Source organism: Panthera tigris, chromosome A2 (genome assembly GCF_018350195.1).
Source record: "Panthera tigris isolate Pti1 chromosome A2, P.tigris_Pti1_mat1.1, whole genome shotgun sequence".
Classification (NCBI taxonomy): Eukaryota; Metazoa; Chordata; class Mammalia; order Carnivora; family Felidae; genus Panthera; species Panthera tigris.
In genome coordinates this window covers 15,266,882-15,282,894 of record NC_056661.1, presented here as the reverse complement: position 1 = coordinate 15,282,894, position 16,013 = coordinate 15,266,882, and the positions used below count along the sequence as shown (strand labels likewise).

The window sequence follows — 16,013 nt, the reverse complement described above, 5'->3', positions numbered from 1 at the left end:
CCTGGAGCTTTCTTCCACCTTTCTGTCTGGCACGAGAACTCTCTGAAGTGCACATGAGTATCGCCCATGACCATCTCTGCCTTGGGTCCTTAGGCACCCATGACTTGAAGTGTCCCAAACTGGACTCGTCTCCCCTCCCAGCCGCCAGATCTGTTCTCCCCCTAGCCCCACTTAACAGGAAGCAGGAAGAAAACAGGCATGCCCCTTCCAGGGAGTAGAGCCACTTGTCTTACAGTCCCCATTCTGCTGGGCACATTACTTTTTAAATGGGTTTTAGGAGTCTGCTGGAATCATTCCATCTAAAGACAAAGACCATGCACCTAACCCAAATCAGAGCCGCTCAAACCCCTCTGGCTAGTGAGTGGGAAATGCCTGGAGAGGCTCGCTCTTCAGGAGGCTGTGTGGCCGGCGGAGGCCAGCCCTAAACCCAAGCCTGCCGTTCACTGGCAGTGGGACCCGAGGCACATTACTTACTCCACTCGTGACTGAGAGCGGCCACCTCGCATCGTGGACGTGCCGTGCCGTGTCAGCGGCACACCCAGCACGGCGCCCAGTACGGGCACCCCATACGTGGCAGCACTGGCCATCGGCCACCTGCCACCTGGTCTTCAGCACCCACAACACTGCCCACCACTGGCTCCCCCATCAAGACCTCAGCCGGTCTCTTTGGCCACATTTATCTGGATGGCTATGATAGCAGGCGGGGAGACGCCCTGACCTCACCCACGTCCTCAGCCCTGTGCCTTCCTGAGCGTGGGCTGCTTGTGACAACCGTCTGCAGCACGCTGGTGTCGGGCACTAGAAGTTCTTAACCGAACCGAACAGAACGTGAGGTTCAGAGGGCCAGTCATCTATTTGGCCTGCTTTTCCATGAAAGGAAAAGTCATTCCTGCAAAATCAATGGCTCGTATCAGGTGCTTCGCTTGAAAGTAGCCCAATCGTTCCTGCCACGCGGGCCGAAGCCAGGGGAGTCGCCGGGTAGCCCACGAGGAGGCAGCCACCCGGGCCCTGCCTCTGGCTGCGCCTGGCAGGGTCACATCGCCTCGTGGACCTGGCCACCCTGGGGGTGGTGGTGAGTCTGACCCACTCGCGTGTGCTTTCTGGAAGAGATTCAGGCTCGGGGAACACATAGCCCTGCGGGCACCTCAGCTTGCTATCGTTCTGGGAGAGGCTGGTCTTGCGGCATCCCGCTGGGAAGCCCTGGATTTCTGGCCTGAGGTGACGTGACTCCCAGGCGACCCCACCGCCACCTTCGGTGCCTCGGTCCACACCCCTCCTGAGCTCAGTCTGAACCGGGTCCTTTCTTCCTCCTTAACGGGATGTTTCCCAAGGTACAACCGTAATACGAGCTTGTTTTGACAAATGAAACAATCGGGGCGCCCGGGGGGCTCAGTCGGTTAAGCGTCCTACTTTGGCTCGGGTCATGATCTCACGGTTTGTGAGTTCGAGCCCTGCGTCAGGCTCTGTGCTGACAGCTCGGAGCCTGGAGCCTGCTTTGGATTCTGTCTCCTTCTCTCTCCGCCCCTCCCCACTTGTGCTCTCTCCGTGTCTCAAAAATAAATAAATGCAAAAAAAAAAAAAAATTTTTTTTTTAACAAATGCAACGATACAACACGTGACACATCAAAAGCAAAGCTGACCCTCTCCCTGTGGCCCCGACCCCCATTCTCAACTCTTTGACTTACCTGAGAACACCACCAGCCTCTGAATCTTTCCACGTCGTTCTCACTCAAGCATAGATATACAAATATGTGTACACGTATATGGGAGCCAGATGGGTTATGTTTTTCGGAAATAGAACCTGATATACGCTATTTTATGACCTGCGTTTTTTTTCGTTTAACATATCATGTACAAAATACGTATGTGTGTGTGTGTGTGTGCGTGTAAGCACATGTGTATGGCTTTTGAAAACATCCTGACATTCCCCCAGGAGTATCTGTTCTTTGAAGTTTTAGGAAGCCGGCCAGACACAACCCAATCTCGTTGATCTTCCAGACCCGAGGTCTCCCTTCCTCTTGCTAAATGTGGCAGACCCAAAATGCCTCATCCTCCCCAACAGCGGCCTCCCCTTCTGGAAACTGCTCCTCCTCTAACTTCACACAGTCCTGCTGGGGGCTGCCAGTCGCAAAATCCGTCCCTCCGGTTACCCGTGTCTGAACCCTTCTCTGGGCTTGTCTGTGGTCTGTAGGGCGTGGGGGCAACAAAGACGGGGAGGGCAACAGCACACTCTTGGCTCCTTTCTCCTTGGCCAGGAGGAACAAGGATACGAGCCCAGGGCTCCTCGTGAGCCCACCTTCCGCCTGGAGGAGATGTCTGAAAAAGCACAGCTGGCGTGCACACTGAGACTGGGGGCACAGGCAGCCTTCAAGGACCTGGTCCCCATCCCCATGGGCCTCTTCCTGCAACATTTCCCTTTGATTCTGTGAGACACATCAGGATCTGTAAAAACACACCCACCCCCTCCCACCCCCCGTTTTTGGCTAAGCCGGTCTGACCTGGGTTGCAGTCCATGGTGGCCAAGAATCCTAAGTAAAACAAACACTCGCGAGGATATAGCTTTCTCTTTAGCATTGCTTAATCCATAGATGAAAAACATTCCCTTGTAACAACTGTTAAGCATCACAGCCTTTCCTCTCTTTAAAAAGAAAGAAGAGAGAGACAGAGAGAGGGAGGGAGAGAGGGGAAGGAAGGAAGAAAGGAAGGAAGGAAGGGAGGAAAAGGAAGGAAGGGAGGAAGGGAGGAAAGGAGGGAGGGAGGGAGGAAGGGAGGAAGGAGGGAGGGAGGGAGGAAGGAAGGAAGGAAAGAAGAAAGGAAGGAAGGAGGGAGGGAGGGAGGAAAGGAAGGAAGAAGTCCCATTTTGGGGCTTTATGCTGGATTACTAGAAAGTTCTGCAATGCTTCCACAGACGACACAGGAGTGCACCTTCCAGCTGTGCTTCAATTCTCCCGAGGCTGCTTCACTGGCAGAAAAATGGAACTGTTGTGTAACTGTTCCACGAGAAAGAGGAAAACTTAATTACCACTTGGTTTCTTTGTTGGAACTGCCAAAATGGCACTGGTTCAATGCTCCTGCCTATTAACATTCTGTTAGATGCTGTCCGTATTTTTAAATAAAGTCAATACAGAGACGGTCACAAAAACCAGTCTGGATTTACGTAATATTTTTCTATTTTTGTTTTCAGATGAAATTAGCATGAAAAGAGTCTTAGCCCACATGTTACCCAAGCTGTCTATGAAAATAAAGTTAGAAAATCTTAAAGCTTCTTAATATTTCATTCTTACCAAAGCCTGACAAAAAGCAAACGCCTGCCCTAGAATACAGCCCGCAGGAGGGCCTTTCCGCATCTTGAAGTCAGAACAGTTGTTTCCGCCATGGGCCAATCACTGGAATAAAGGTCCCGTGAGCCAACTCTCTATGGAAGAGGAAAGGGTCCCATCGCTCCGGTACCTGGGTTTCCAGAGACCCAGGGGCCAAGTGCAGAGCTCACTCTTGTGCTAGAGAGGATTCACTACCGTCAAGAGGGAACCGAGGGGAGACCTCGAACAAGATCATGAAATAACAGAGCCTGTCCCCTCCTTCCAGGCAGCAGATTCTATGTGCTGGTCAAATTGTTGCAGCCCATCTATGTAAAAGACACGTGTCAGGTGATTTCTATGCCAGCCTCGTTCACCTCTTGGTCTCTTGGCCACCACATCAAATACCTCCATTCCAGGTACGGGATGCCCGCTTTCTCGCCTGTGGTTTCCTATGGCCGAGACTATCTACAACGTTCACCGGGAGAACTCTAAACTCTCCTTTTTGGTTCTGAAATTCCTATTCCTTTCTATCACCGTAACTTGGTTTATTTATTTTTTAAAAAATTTTTGTAAATGTTTATTTATTTTTGAGATAGAGTGTGAGCAGAAGGGGCAGAGAGAGAGAGGGAGAGAGAGAATTCCAATGAGAGCTGTCAGCACAGAGCCCAATGCAGGGCTCCAACTCAAACCGTGAGATCATGACCCAAGCCAACATCAAGAGCCGGATGCTTCACTGACTGAGCAACCCAGGCGCCCCATAACTTGGTTTAATCCTCCCACAGTTCCAATAAGTAACTATACCTACAGCTCACACATGCCAACTAGGCAATTTGGCCTAAAAAACAAAGCCAACATCTGGATTTATATGTTAGGGTCACCTGGGCTCTCTCAGTTCCCTGGGAGTTAATTCTTCTTGGATAGGAGTGCTTTCTTTTCTTTTCTTTTTTCTTGATTTTATTTCTAATGTTTATTTATTTTTGAGACAGAGTGTGAGCCGGGGAGAGTCAGAGAGAGAGACAGAGAGACACAGAATCCGAAGCAGGCTCCAGGCTCTGAGCTGTCAGCACAGAACCCGACACGGGGCTCAAACCACAAGCCGAGAGATCATGACCTGAGCCGAAGTCGGATGCTTAACCGACTGAGCCTCCCAGGTGCCCCTGGACAGAGTGCTTTCTGCAAAAAAAAGAATAGAGACAAAGCCCTAGCAGCTCTAACTTGGAAATCTAGAAAATAAACTTCCAGTGTGTGAAAAAAAACATCATTTCCTGCTGTTCTTCTAACAAACACTCTAAACTCTTCTCACTTTTAATTGACGCCAAGAGACACAGCACAACATCCCCAAAACTTGGAAGGGCAGGACACCATCACCACCTCCAGACCAAGGGAACAAAGGTGGAAAGGGGAGGTGACAGCCGAAAGGCTGAGATCAGGTATAGAAACTGAAACAGGTGGGTCTGCCCAGATGGAACCAGATCGGTGAAGAAGACACTAGAAATTCTCTGGCTTCTCTTTTCCTCCTGCGTGCCAGTCTTGCCAGTTTCTTTTCGTCCCCAACCAGCTGGAGGCCAGCTGACACCAGGGCTTGGGGGACGTGGCCTGCAGGGGTCATCCTGCTACGAAAAGCAAAGCGGGGGCTGGAGCTGACAGCGAACTGGCCACGGGCCGCCCAGGAACTCCAGCAAGGCCACAAACCTACCATGACTTGGGGTATCAAAGGGGAGTCAGGGACAGCTACTGAAGAGGAGAAAACACAGGGGTCAGAGACCTGGCAACTCAGACCAGAGCTGGCCAGAAGGCAGGGCCTGGGAGCTGGGGCTAGGCCAGCCTCTGGTGTGGACAGGGCCACATGCCCATGGCTCACCGTGACAGGGCCTTCCGCCTCCCTCTGAACGGAGCCGTGGGCGTCTCAGGGTTGGCAGGCCGGATGGATGGCAAGCGGACTGGCAGAAAGGCATACAGGGGAGGGCACAGTTACATGCGACAACATAAGGCTCTCAAGGGACTTAGCCTGGAACATGCCAGAGATCACGGCCCAGAAGGGCCTGGTCAGGAGCGGGTGGTCAAAGGGGCCCACAACCTCATCTATGCTAGATTTCTTCTCTTTTTAATGTTTATTTATTTTTGAGAGAGAGAGACACAGAGATAGAGACAGAGTGTGAGTGGGGGAGGGACAGAGAGAGAGAGGGAGACACAGAATCCAAAGCAGGCTCTGGGCTCTAAGCTGCCAGCACAGAGCCCAACATGGGACTCAAACCCACGAGCTGTGAGATCACGACCTGAGCTGAAGTCGGACACTCAACCGACTGAGCCACCCAGGCGTCCCTGTATTTCTTCTTTTTCAAGGGGGTGGAAATATGGAATTGTATGTACAAGTTAAAAATACATTTTTTAAGAAGGAAAAAAAAAACCAAGGACAGGCAAAGGAACGGTTCTTCCTCCGACACAGGAAGTAAGATCCAACCGAGGTAAGGAAAGTTTTTAAGGTGGACCAGAATGAAGCTGGGGCAGCTGGCCGCCTGCCCTCCGGACGGCAAGAGAATTAGCACAGTTGTTACTACAAAAGGGCCGGCCAATCCCCTCGGAAGGACCAGCTTTCTGGCCTTCTCATCATGAAACAAAACTTCATATTTGAAACCAACTGAGCTTCTAACTGAGAGCAACCATGGTTACCGCTGCTCAAAAAATTGCTATTTTCAGAGTGTCATAGTTTCCCTGGACTAGATTCAACACTTTATTTCCAAGAAATGAAGACACATACCATTTAATGTTGTTCAGCAGGTGTTAATAACCCCCCATTTTTACACACCTGTGGAGCAAAACCAAGTGAATGCTCCAGAGTAAAAAAAAATCCAAACGACGGTACCGGTACTGAGGCCCAGGGCAGACCTGCCCCAGGAAGGCGGAAGAATCAGCCACTTTCTAATCGAGATACTGGACCAGCGATCATTCTTCCCTTCAAATTACACGGGAGAGGATGAGCCCTGGAAATCCGCTCTCTACTTCTTTAGAAGCTACAGAGATTCGAAAATTTGAAAACGGAAGGCCACGCGATGCCCCTCGGGGCGCTTCGTGAACACCCGCGGCCCGGCCGGCAGACGGAAAACCAATGACACACGTGTAATTGTGCCCTTGCTCACAACTCCCCTCGCCTCCTCGCATTTGCGGGTCATCACATTAGGATCAGGCAGCTGTCAGGCCCAGAGCCTCCATTTTCCTCCTCCTCCTCTACAGCAAACAGCAAAGAGGCCCAAGCAGGAAACCCCACGCGGGCAGCACCCGGAGGCCTCTGGCCTGAGACACAGGAGTCCAAGCCCAGGCCTATGGGGGAGACCGGGCATCCTGATGCCTTCATCACTCTGCCTCTGTCCCAGAGGGTGCCAGGAGACCAGCCGGGGTGGGAGCTGGGTCGTTTTCTTTCCCAATCCTCTGTGCATACAACATATGAAAACACGACAAAATCACCGTCTGTGCTAAGCTTTAAATGTGTCATCAGACGTTATATGAGTTCAAGAAGAAGCCAATTGGCAGTGCAGTCTTTTCTGATTTTTGAAAGACAAGAACTGATGATCTCTGGCTTCAAGAAGCCCCTGCTAAAACATCCAAACGTCAGGACTAACTTCTTCTCGCTACCATTAATTGGGTTACACGAGGAAACTGCATGACCGTTTTTCTCACGATCACCTCACGGGAACCCTGCCACAAATCTGTGAGGTGGGACGGGCAGGTGTCATCACCGCATTGACTAAAGCCCTCATTCCAGATCGATTCCTCACCTCCAAACCACCTGTCTCTCCATTTACAAAGTCCGCATCTAACCTGGGTGTGTCTGTGCCTGGTTAGCTCTTTGTGGCGTCAGCTTTCCCCAGGAGAAAGGTGATGGCCATGACTTTTAGGCCCGTCTCCATGAATGAGGGAGAGCATGGGGGTCACACCGACCCACCTGTCTCACCTCCTGTCTCATTTCTTCCCTTTATGCACGACTTACTTGCTACTATTGAGGAAACCAAAGAAAAAGCTATTTTGAACTTTCCAAATCATCATTCTCACGCATTCTCAGCCCCAAATTACAACTTGTGGTCTGGCCAGGCTCACAAAATCAAGGACAAACCACAGACTGGGAGAAGACATCTGCACTGTGTTTAACCAGCAAAGAATCAATAATGCAGACTGTATAAAGCATTCTACAGAGGAACAGGAAAAAGACCAACAACCCAAGAGGAACTTGGCAAATAATGCGAGCAAGCCACTCGGAGAAGAAGAAAATTAAATACAACAAACATATGAAAATATCCCCGCCTCACTAGGACAGTACTCTGGAAAATGTAAATTAAAAACAAAATTAGATGCCGTTTCCCATATGACAAATTAGCACAGGCTAAAACGGCATTCATTGCTGGCCTCAACAGTTGGGAAAGTGATGTAGAAAGATGGAGTGAGGCGGGGTGCCTGGCGGACTCAGTTGGTTAAACTTCCAACTTCCGCGCAGGTCATGATCCCGTGGTTCATGAGTTCAAGCCCCGCGTCGAACTATTAAACAGTATTAAACAGTAAGAAAGTAAGAAAGAAAGAATACCAATAATACACAACGCTTTCAGAAAACAGGAAGAAGGGAACATCCAGTTTGTTTTACGAGCCAGCATAACCCCGATAGCAAAACCAGATGAAGACATTAGAGAAGAAAATTACAGAGGCGTCTGGGTGGTTCAGTTGGTTGACAGCCAGACTTCAGTTCAGGTCATGATCTCACGGTCCTTGGGTTTGAGCCGTGCATCGGGCTCTGTGCTGATAGCTCAGAGCCTAGAGCCTGCTTCGGATTCTGGGTCCCCCCTACCTTTCTCTCTCTGCCCCTCCCCTGCTTGTGTGGCGCTCACACTCTCTCACTCTCTCTCTCTCTCAAAAATAAATAAACATTAAAAAATTTTTAAGAAGAAGAAAATTACAGAGCAGAACTCTCAGGAACATAGGGAGATTAACCAATTATATACAGCAATACATGCATTAAAAAAATAATAACATTATGACCAAACGAACACGGGAACACAAGGAACACAAGGTTGGTCTAAGATTTAAAAGAAATCAATCGACCTATCACATTAACAGAATAAAAGAGAAAAACTATATTCCATCTCAATATACGCAGAAAAGGCATTTCACAAAAACCAACACCCAGTTACGATAAAAATTCTCAGCACCCTAGGAGTAAAGGGGAACTTTCTCGACCTGATAACGAGTATGCAAAAGACGGAGTGGAACAGGAAAATTTGTGGAATGCACAGGGAGGGGGAGGCCAAAATGCAGGAGGAGAGTCTGGAATGTGGGGTCTTGCGCTGGGAGTAGAGTGTGTTCCAGAAGGGGAGATGCTCTACTGCATTGCATGTGGCTGAGGTGGAGAAAGTTAAGGACAGAGGCATTTCTGTGGAGGTCACTGGTGGCCTTGTAAAGAGCAGAACTGCTGCACGGGTCCCTCCGCCTTTTACTTGCCACACTGTTCTTCGTGTACCTTAGAATTATTTCACATACTTCCACTCAAGAACAAAGCAAAATAATCAACATGTTAACAAGTTCCAGAAAAAGGCAGAGCTTACTGGGCTTTCCTTAGGCCCACTGACTGATGCTGAACCTAAGATTCTGATAGGTCTATTTAATACGATAGAAATCCCAGGGTTTAGAATAAAGCTGGCAGGGCAGCTGGGTGGCTCAGGCAGTTAAGCATCTGACTTCGGCTCAGGTCGTGATCTCACGGTTCATGGGTTCGAGCCCCGCGTCGGGCTCTGTGCTGACAGCTCGGAGCCCGGAGCCTGCTTCGGGTTCTGTGTCTCCCTCTCTCTCTGCCCCTCCCCTGCTCACGCTCTGTGTGTGTCTCTCTCTTTCTCAAAAATAAATAAACATTTAAAAAAAGAATTAAAAAAAAAAGAATAAAGCTGGCACTCAATGACTATATAGTGAATAAATGAATGAATACATATGTCAGACCCTGTTGTGATTCCAGATTAGATAGTCCTTCCCTCCCTAGAGTGAGGACCATTGAACTTGACCTGAATCCTCCCCTGCTCCATCTCTGGAACTAGTCCTGACACTGGGAATGGATTTTAAAACAACAGGAAGCTCAACAGGTTTTCATGTTGTTGACAGTTACAGCGAGATTTGTTTCTCTTTTGCCATATCACTTAAAAACCGGCTGGACACGTTTTCACCAAGTTTGGAGTGCTAGACAGGATGATCTGACTTAAATATGGCTTATGAAAATTAACAAGGAGTTAATTTCAGCAGAACCTGGACGATGCCCCAAAAAGCTCATCATCTCAAACAGAACAACTGAAAGTCAGAAACAAAGCGAGCCCTAGATGCACTGTAAACCAAATAGCAAAGGGTGGTTTTAGGGGCGACCTGGGTGGTTCTGTCGGCTAAGTGTCCACTTTGGGTCGGGTCTTGATCTCACAGTTCATGAGATCGAGCTCTGTGTCGGGCTCTCTGCTGTCAGTGCAGAGCCTGCTTGGGATCCTCTGTCCCCACTTTCTCTCTCTCTCTCTCTCTCTCTCTCTCACAAGTAAAAATAAACATAAAAAGAAAAGACTTTAAGTTTAAAATAAAAAAGTGGTATGAGGCAGCCATCAAATCATAGGATGGGTAAGAAGATGTAACTGGGTGCAGTGTGCTCCAGGCCAAAGAGAGTAGGGTTCGCTTATTAAATGGCAGTGACTGACCTCCCAGAGTAAATCAAATCAATGTAAATAATAACCACATGGGACGCCTGGGTGGCTCAGTCAGTTAAGCGTCTGACTTTGGCTCGGGTCATGATCTCACATCTCAGCTGACAACTCACAGCCTGGAGCCTTCTTCCAATTCTGTGTCTCCCTCTCTCTCTGCCCCTCCCCCACTCACACTCTGTCTCACTCTCAAAAATAAACAAAAACAAAATTTTCTTTTAATTTTTAAAAAATTTTTTAAATGTTTTTATTTATTTTTGACACAGAGAGAGACAGAGCATGAACAGGGGAGGGGCAGAGAGAGAGGGAGACACAGAATCTGAAACAGGCTCCAGGCTCTGAGCTGTCAGCACAGAGCCCGACGCAGGGCTCGAACTCACAGACTGTGAGATCATGACCTGAACTGAAGTCGGATGCTTAACGGACCGAGCCACCCAGACGCCCCCCAAAAAAAATTTTTTAATAAAATAAAATAATAATCACAGCTAACACTTATGAAGGGATTATTGTCATGCCACACGCATGTACCATCTCATCTAACCCACACAACAACCCCATGAGGCAAGGATTGCTGTTATCCCTACTTTAAAAATGAGGAAAGTAGGATTCAGAGCCATGAAATGACTTGTGCAAGGTCACTCAGCAAGAAGGCGGCGGAATGCGGTTCAAATGCAGGTTGTCCAGCTCCTGGATCCAGCCTGACTTGGCCTCCAGTTACTATAGGGGTCTCTGTTTTGTCCCTTGGGTCTGAGGAGCTCTGGGCCTGGAGCTCTGCCTTGGGCTTCCTCTGGAACATCTCATCCCATCCAAGGGAATCAGAATCCCACCTACACCCCCTCAACCACCTGTACCCTATCATAAATGTACAATTTTGCCATAAAAGCTTACACCTTCGGCAATTTACATGCACTCGCTAATTGTTCAAAATAAGTTGGCGTGTAAAAAAATCCATCAGATAAATCTAGTTAAAGAACCACAGCAAGAATCATTCAGCGAGAATGATACTTGAGGCAAACAGCCAGCTCACTCTGCACCGTCCCTTTCTAATAAACACAGCAGCGATGATGGAAAGCAACGTCTGGGGAAAATAACACCCGACAGAAACCAGGAAGACGAATACTTTTGACAATTAAAGTGGAACGCTGATCTCTGCATCTGACACTATAAAGTTATGAACTCTTCAATTGACAAAGAGCCGTCGTAACTTGACTTCCTTTTTAGGAATACCTCTTGCCAAAGTCAGTTCAGCATCAATTTTCAAACCAATTGTGACAACTGACGCGCGTACCTCTCTGAAATCGTGACAAAGAACTGGGAGGTGGCAGGTATGGGCCCCAGCAGGTTAATCACAGCAGCAGCCACTGGGAGTGCCAGTGAATGTTTAACAACTGCCTCTCTGGAGGAACAAGCCCAGATTTGGAGCACTTGCTGATTTCCAGGGTATGAATATTCCCGCCGTGGCTGGATTTCAAGCTACTGAGGTGACCGATAAATACGGAATTGGGCAGAGATGGGCACAGTGGGCTCTCAGGAGATGTTGTGAACAGGGTCCAGCCAGCCGCTCGCGATCGCCAATATTTATGGGTTACGTACTATGTGCCAGGCATGCGCTAAGTGCTTCACAGCTATCCTCTTTGAACCCTTGTAACAGGCCAATGGGCAGGTACCGTTTTATTCTCATTTTACAGATGAGAGAAAACTAGGTCTTAGAGAGGTTGAGTAGCTAGTCAAAGGGCACACAGCTGGCAAGCGTTAAGAGCTGGCATTCAAATCCTGGCCATCTGGCTCAGTGGTCCATGTTGTCGACCCCTCTTTAACCCTGCCGCTCTGTAAGTGGTTAAAGAAGGTATCGCGATCATCCCCACCTCGTTCTACAGATGACACGTTGCTAAAGAGTAAAGACTAAGCTTTGGGGGTAACGGGCAATGGGGTAAAAGGGACTGACTCGCAGCAGCCAAGGAAGGGCCTTTCTCTTCCTCTTCCGGTAAATTTAACCTTGTCCTTCAAAACCCATGCCAGACGTTTCCTCTTTAATGGAGCCTTTCCCAACTGTCCCAGAGGCACTACTCCCCAGATAGCTTTTCCTTGCAAAAATTTTAAGTTTTCCCTTGTAAGATAACCATGCTCATTAAAGAATATCAAAGGGAACAGCAAATACCAAATAGAAAGCGGAAAATCTCTTGTGGCCCCACTTCCTCCCCACAGCATTTGATCCATATTTGTTCTACGGGATTCAGCCCCCTACACGGTGACTATCTATTATGTGTTTCACTCCCACGGGACGGTGAACTTCTGAGAAGATGTCCCGTGTTACCAACATTTGCAGCTACATTTAGCCCCACCCCCACCCCCTCTCCGTCCTCATCCCTGCACAACACCAGACACGTGGCTGCCCCCCCCCCCACCGGCCCCATTAACCCAGATGCTTCATCATGTCTTCTGACGCGGAAAAGGAAACGCTAAGCTTCTGTGGTTATCTTCGAAGCTGTCGTAATCTTAACCAAAATCGGTTTTCTTCGTTTGCCTTGAACACACTGACAACGTTCTTGCCGTCCTCGGTGGGGCGGACGGGGGGGGGGGGGGGGGGGGGCCGGCCTTGCAGCAGGCATCTTTCCTTACCTGCATCCCTCTCATCTTCTGGAACCGTGCAATGGTGTCGCTGATGGTGTATACGCGCACGTGGCCCATGTGCAACTTTCCGGAAGGGTAAGGGAACATGGAAAGCACGTAAAACTTGGGCTTTGATTTCTGGGAAAAGAATGACAAAGAATGACAGTGAGTATATCTTAAGCATTTACGGAGACCCTGCGTGCACACAGTATTTTGGCACTGTACTCAAGGTAAATAATTTAACATTTTTTAAAGTTTCCTTAAAAAACAAAAACAAAAACAAAAACAAAAACAAAAACTGGGGCGCCTGGGTGGCTCAGTCAGTTAAGTGTCCGACTTCGGCTCGGGTCACGATCTGGCGGTTTGTGAGTTCCAGCCCCGCGTCGGGCTCTGTGCTGACGGCTCAGAGCCTGGAGCCTGCTTCGGGTTGTGTGTCTCCCTCTCTCTGTGCCCCTCCCCAGCTCGTGCACGTGCCCGCTCTCTCTCTCTCTCTCTCTCTCTCTCTCTCTCTCTCTCTCTCTCTCAAAAATAAACATTAAAAAAATTTTTTTGAATATTCCCATAAACTGACAAACATGTCAAAAAACAAAATCCAAAGCCCAAGTTTAAGCTAAACAATGTCCAAAATAATGCCAAACAACCCCAAAGTGCTAATTACCCATATATATTTTCAATCCTTTTTTCCCTCTCTTTTAAAAGCTTCTCTTTTAAGACAGTTTCTATCTAGGTCTTAAAGAACTTATGTTTTTCCAAATGAAGCTCTAAGACACATTTCCATGTAATTCAAGGACACAGGAGTTGAATCACACAGATGTGACATCTCAAAAAAAAAAAAAAAAAAAAAATGGAGCCCTTCCTAAATTCCCTGTCGTTGCATTCAGACTCAGAGTTAGCAGTTAGAGCAGGACTCCTGAGGCACCAGTTTGGGTCCTGGGTTTCTCTGCTGTACTGCGAACTCATCTTTCAACAGACAAAGTTGAAGTGAGAAAGTGATGAGAAAACCATAGACAACAAGGCAAGGCAGTTTCTGTCTTCCCAGGGGCGAGCTACAGCCAGCCTCACGCCAGGGTGAGAGAACCTTCTAGCTGCTGAAGACACGGCTTCATCGAGAGAAACAGAAAGAGCCTACGTGCATCTGAACGGAGTGAACACCAGTCACTTAACCGGTTCCTAGTTAGGGGTCCGTGTTTCAAGGGCACGGGCTGGGTTTCAGTCATCTCCCTCTCCCTAAACCCTCCTCCCCTCATTCTATCCCCCCCATCCCCTGCCTCCACTCCCAGCAGGAGCTTAATATCTGGCCTCCACAGAATGCTTTAAAGGGCATTTTTTCCCAGCTACACGAATCCTGTCCAGGCGACGGGGCGCATTCCCCCTACCCAGCCTACATCCATCCCCTCCTGGCAGGGCTCTCAGAAGAAAGGCATAAAAGGTACCTGCTTCTGTTTGGTCTCTGAGGGCGGGGGCCTTCTGATATTACCACTCTTTTATTTCTTCCTACCTTCTGTTTTTCTCTTTCTGTCCTTCCTCCCTTCCTCCAGCCCTGCTAGAGTTCTTCAAGGCTTTGCTTCTCCAAAAGTAATGAAAACAAACGCAAAACAGAATATTCATGACCATTCCTTTGTGTACAGAGGTGGCCATGGTATATTTGCTGCTACGTATTTGCATGGCTGATCATGGACACGGCCAGCTATAATCGGGGGAGCAGAGGAAACAAGAAATCAGGGGATTTCCAAATCTCACTTGACCCATTGCTTTTTTTTTTTTTTAATTTTTTTTTTTTAACGTTTTATTTATTTTTGAGACAGCGAGAGACAGAGCATGAACGGGGGAGGGGCAGAGAGAGAGGGAGACACAGAATCGGAAGCAGGCTCCAGGCTCTGAGCCATCAGCCCAGAGCCCGACGCGGGGCTCGAACTCACAGACTGCGAGATCTTGACCTGAGCCGAAGTCGGACGTTTAACCGACTGAGCCACCCAGGCGCCCCTTGACCCATTGCTTTAAAGTTCCTTCAGCAAAGAAGCTCAACCAACCTTTGACAGGGCCTCTCACGTGTGGCAAAATAAACTAGAATTTTCTCTGTAAGGCCCATCCTCCAAAAACTACCAGTGAGTGGTAAGTCGAGCAGCCTGATGGAAGAAAAGGGAAAAGAGAATCCATAGGAGTCTGGATAACACCCAAACCAGAAAATCATGGAATGCTCAAGTGGCAACCACAATGGATTTCCATAAATGGACAGAAAGCTGCACACTGATCAGACTTGAACTGGAAACCACAGATCCGTAACCGTCAGGAAAACCTCAGGAGACGGGCCCTGCGGTTTGGACCGTCTTTAAGAAGGAAAGTGACATGCGGTGCCTGGGTGGCTCAGGAGGTGAGGCGTCTGACTTCAGCTCAGATCATGATCTTGTAGTTCGTGAGTTCGAGCCCCGCGTCAGGCTCTATGCTGACAGCTCAGAGCCTGGAGCCTGCTTCGGATTCTGTGTCTCCCTCTCTCTCTCCTCTTCCCCTGCTTGCGCTCTGTCTCCCTCTCTCTCTCTCTCAAAAATAAATACATTTAAAAAAAAAAGAAGAAGAAGAAGAAGAAGGAAAGCGACAGGTAATCCTCTCAGTGTAAACCAGTCCCTCAAAGGAGGTGCAAGGCCTTACTCCATCACTGGGTGCAGAAACAGAAGTAAGCAAAATTGTCCACTCCATTCAAATCACACTGCTTCTCACAATGGATTAGGTTTATTGCCTTTTCTTTGGGAATATTTAGGGACGTGGGAAAACAGCTATTACAGAGTTCTTGGGGATCTGAAAAATCAATAAAATCCTTGATATAAACCATTTCTCATTTTTCCTTTTAAGTTTTTACATTAAGCCTATTTTTCTTTTATTATAACCACCTTGTCTTCATTTTAGTGATATTTATTGATTTTTATATTATGTTTATTTAACCCTCGATCTTGCCCCAAACATTTTCCACATACGGCTTCTTCATGAGTGTCTCCTTTCTGTAGGTCTGTCCCACAAAGACTTAATTCATAGCAGAATTGAGTGATTCATTACATACCAACGAAGCCAAACCCCGAAACTGAGCTTACGGAAGGTATATAGAAAAGCAGTGCTAGCAAAAGTCTTTGATATTTATGACTATTTTTGTTTATTGCAGAAAAGGTATCCAGCTTATGTAGTGACCCTGCCTTTCGCTGTTCTGTGTGAATTAAGTCATTTTCCTCCGTGATAATGAAACGAGCTCTCTATCCTCTGGGGATGGCAAAAAGGAATTATGGGAGCGCGTGGTATAACTAAGCAGGAATATGATTGAAAGGGAAATTTTCGTAATTATATAAAAGTGTAAGAATGTAAGCCTTTAAAAGAAATTAAGATCACAAGCAACGGGAACAGGATGGTTTTT

At 48.1% G+C, this 16,013-nt stretch overlaps 1 protein-coding gene across 5 annotated transcripts in view; it reads right to left on the bottom strand.

Annotated features, from left to right (window-relative positions):
- LARS2 (leucyl-tRNA synthetase 2, mitochondrial) overlaps positions 1–16,013 on the bottom strand; it is a 167,953-nt gene that overhangs the window by 142,758 nt on the left and 9,182 nt on the right. For 4 of the 5 annotated variants that reach the window (XR_006214756.1, XM_042978749.1, XM_007088398.3 and 1 more), the window contains exon 3: positions 12,626–12,754. Coding sequence is in view for 4 of the 5 variants with exons in the window: in XM_042978749.1 (XP_042834683.1) it covers positions 12,626–12,754 (129 nt within the window). In the remaining variant the exon portion in view is untranslated. Of the gene's footprint in view, positions 1–12,625; positions 12,755–14,646; positions 14,696–16,013 lie in introns of those variants that run through there. The other variant, XM_042978751.1, reaches the window with a different exon arrangement.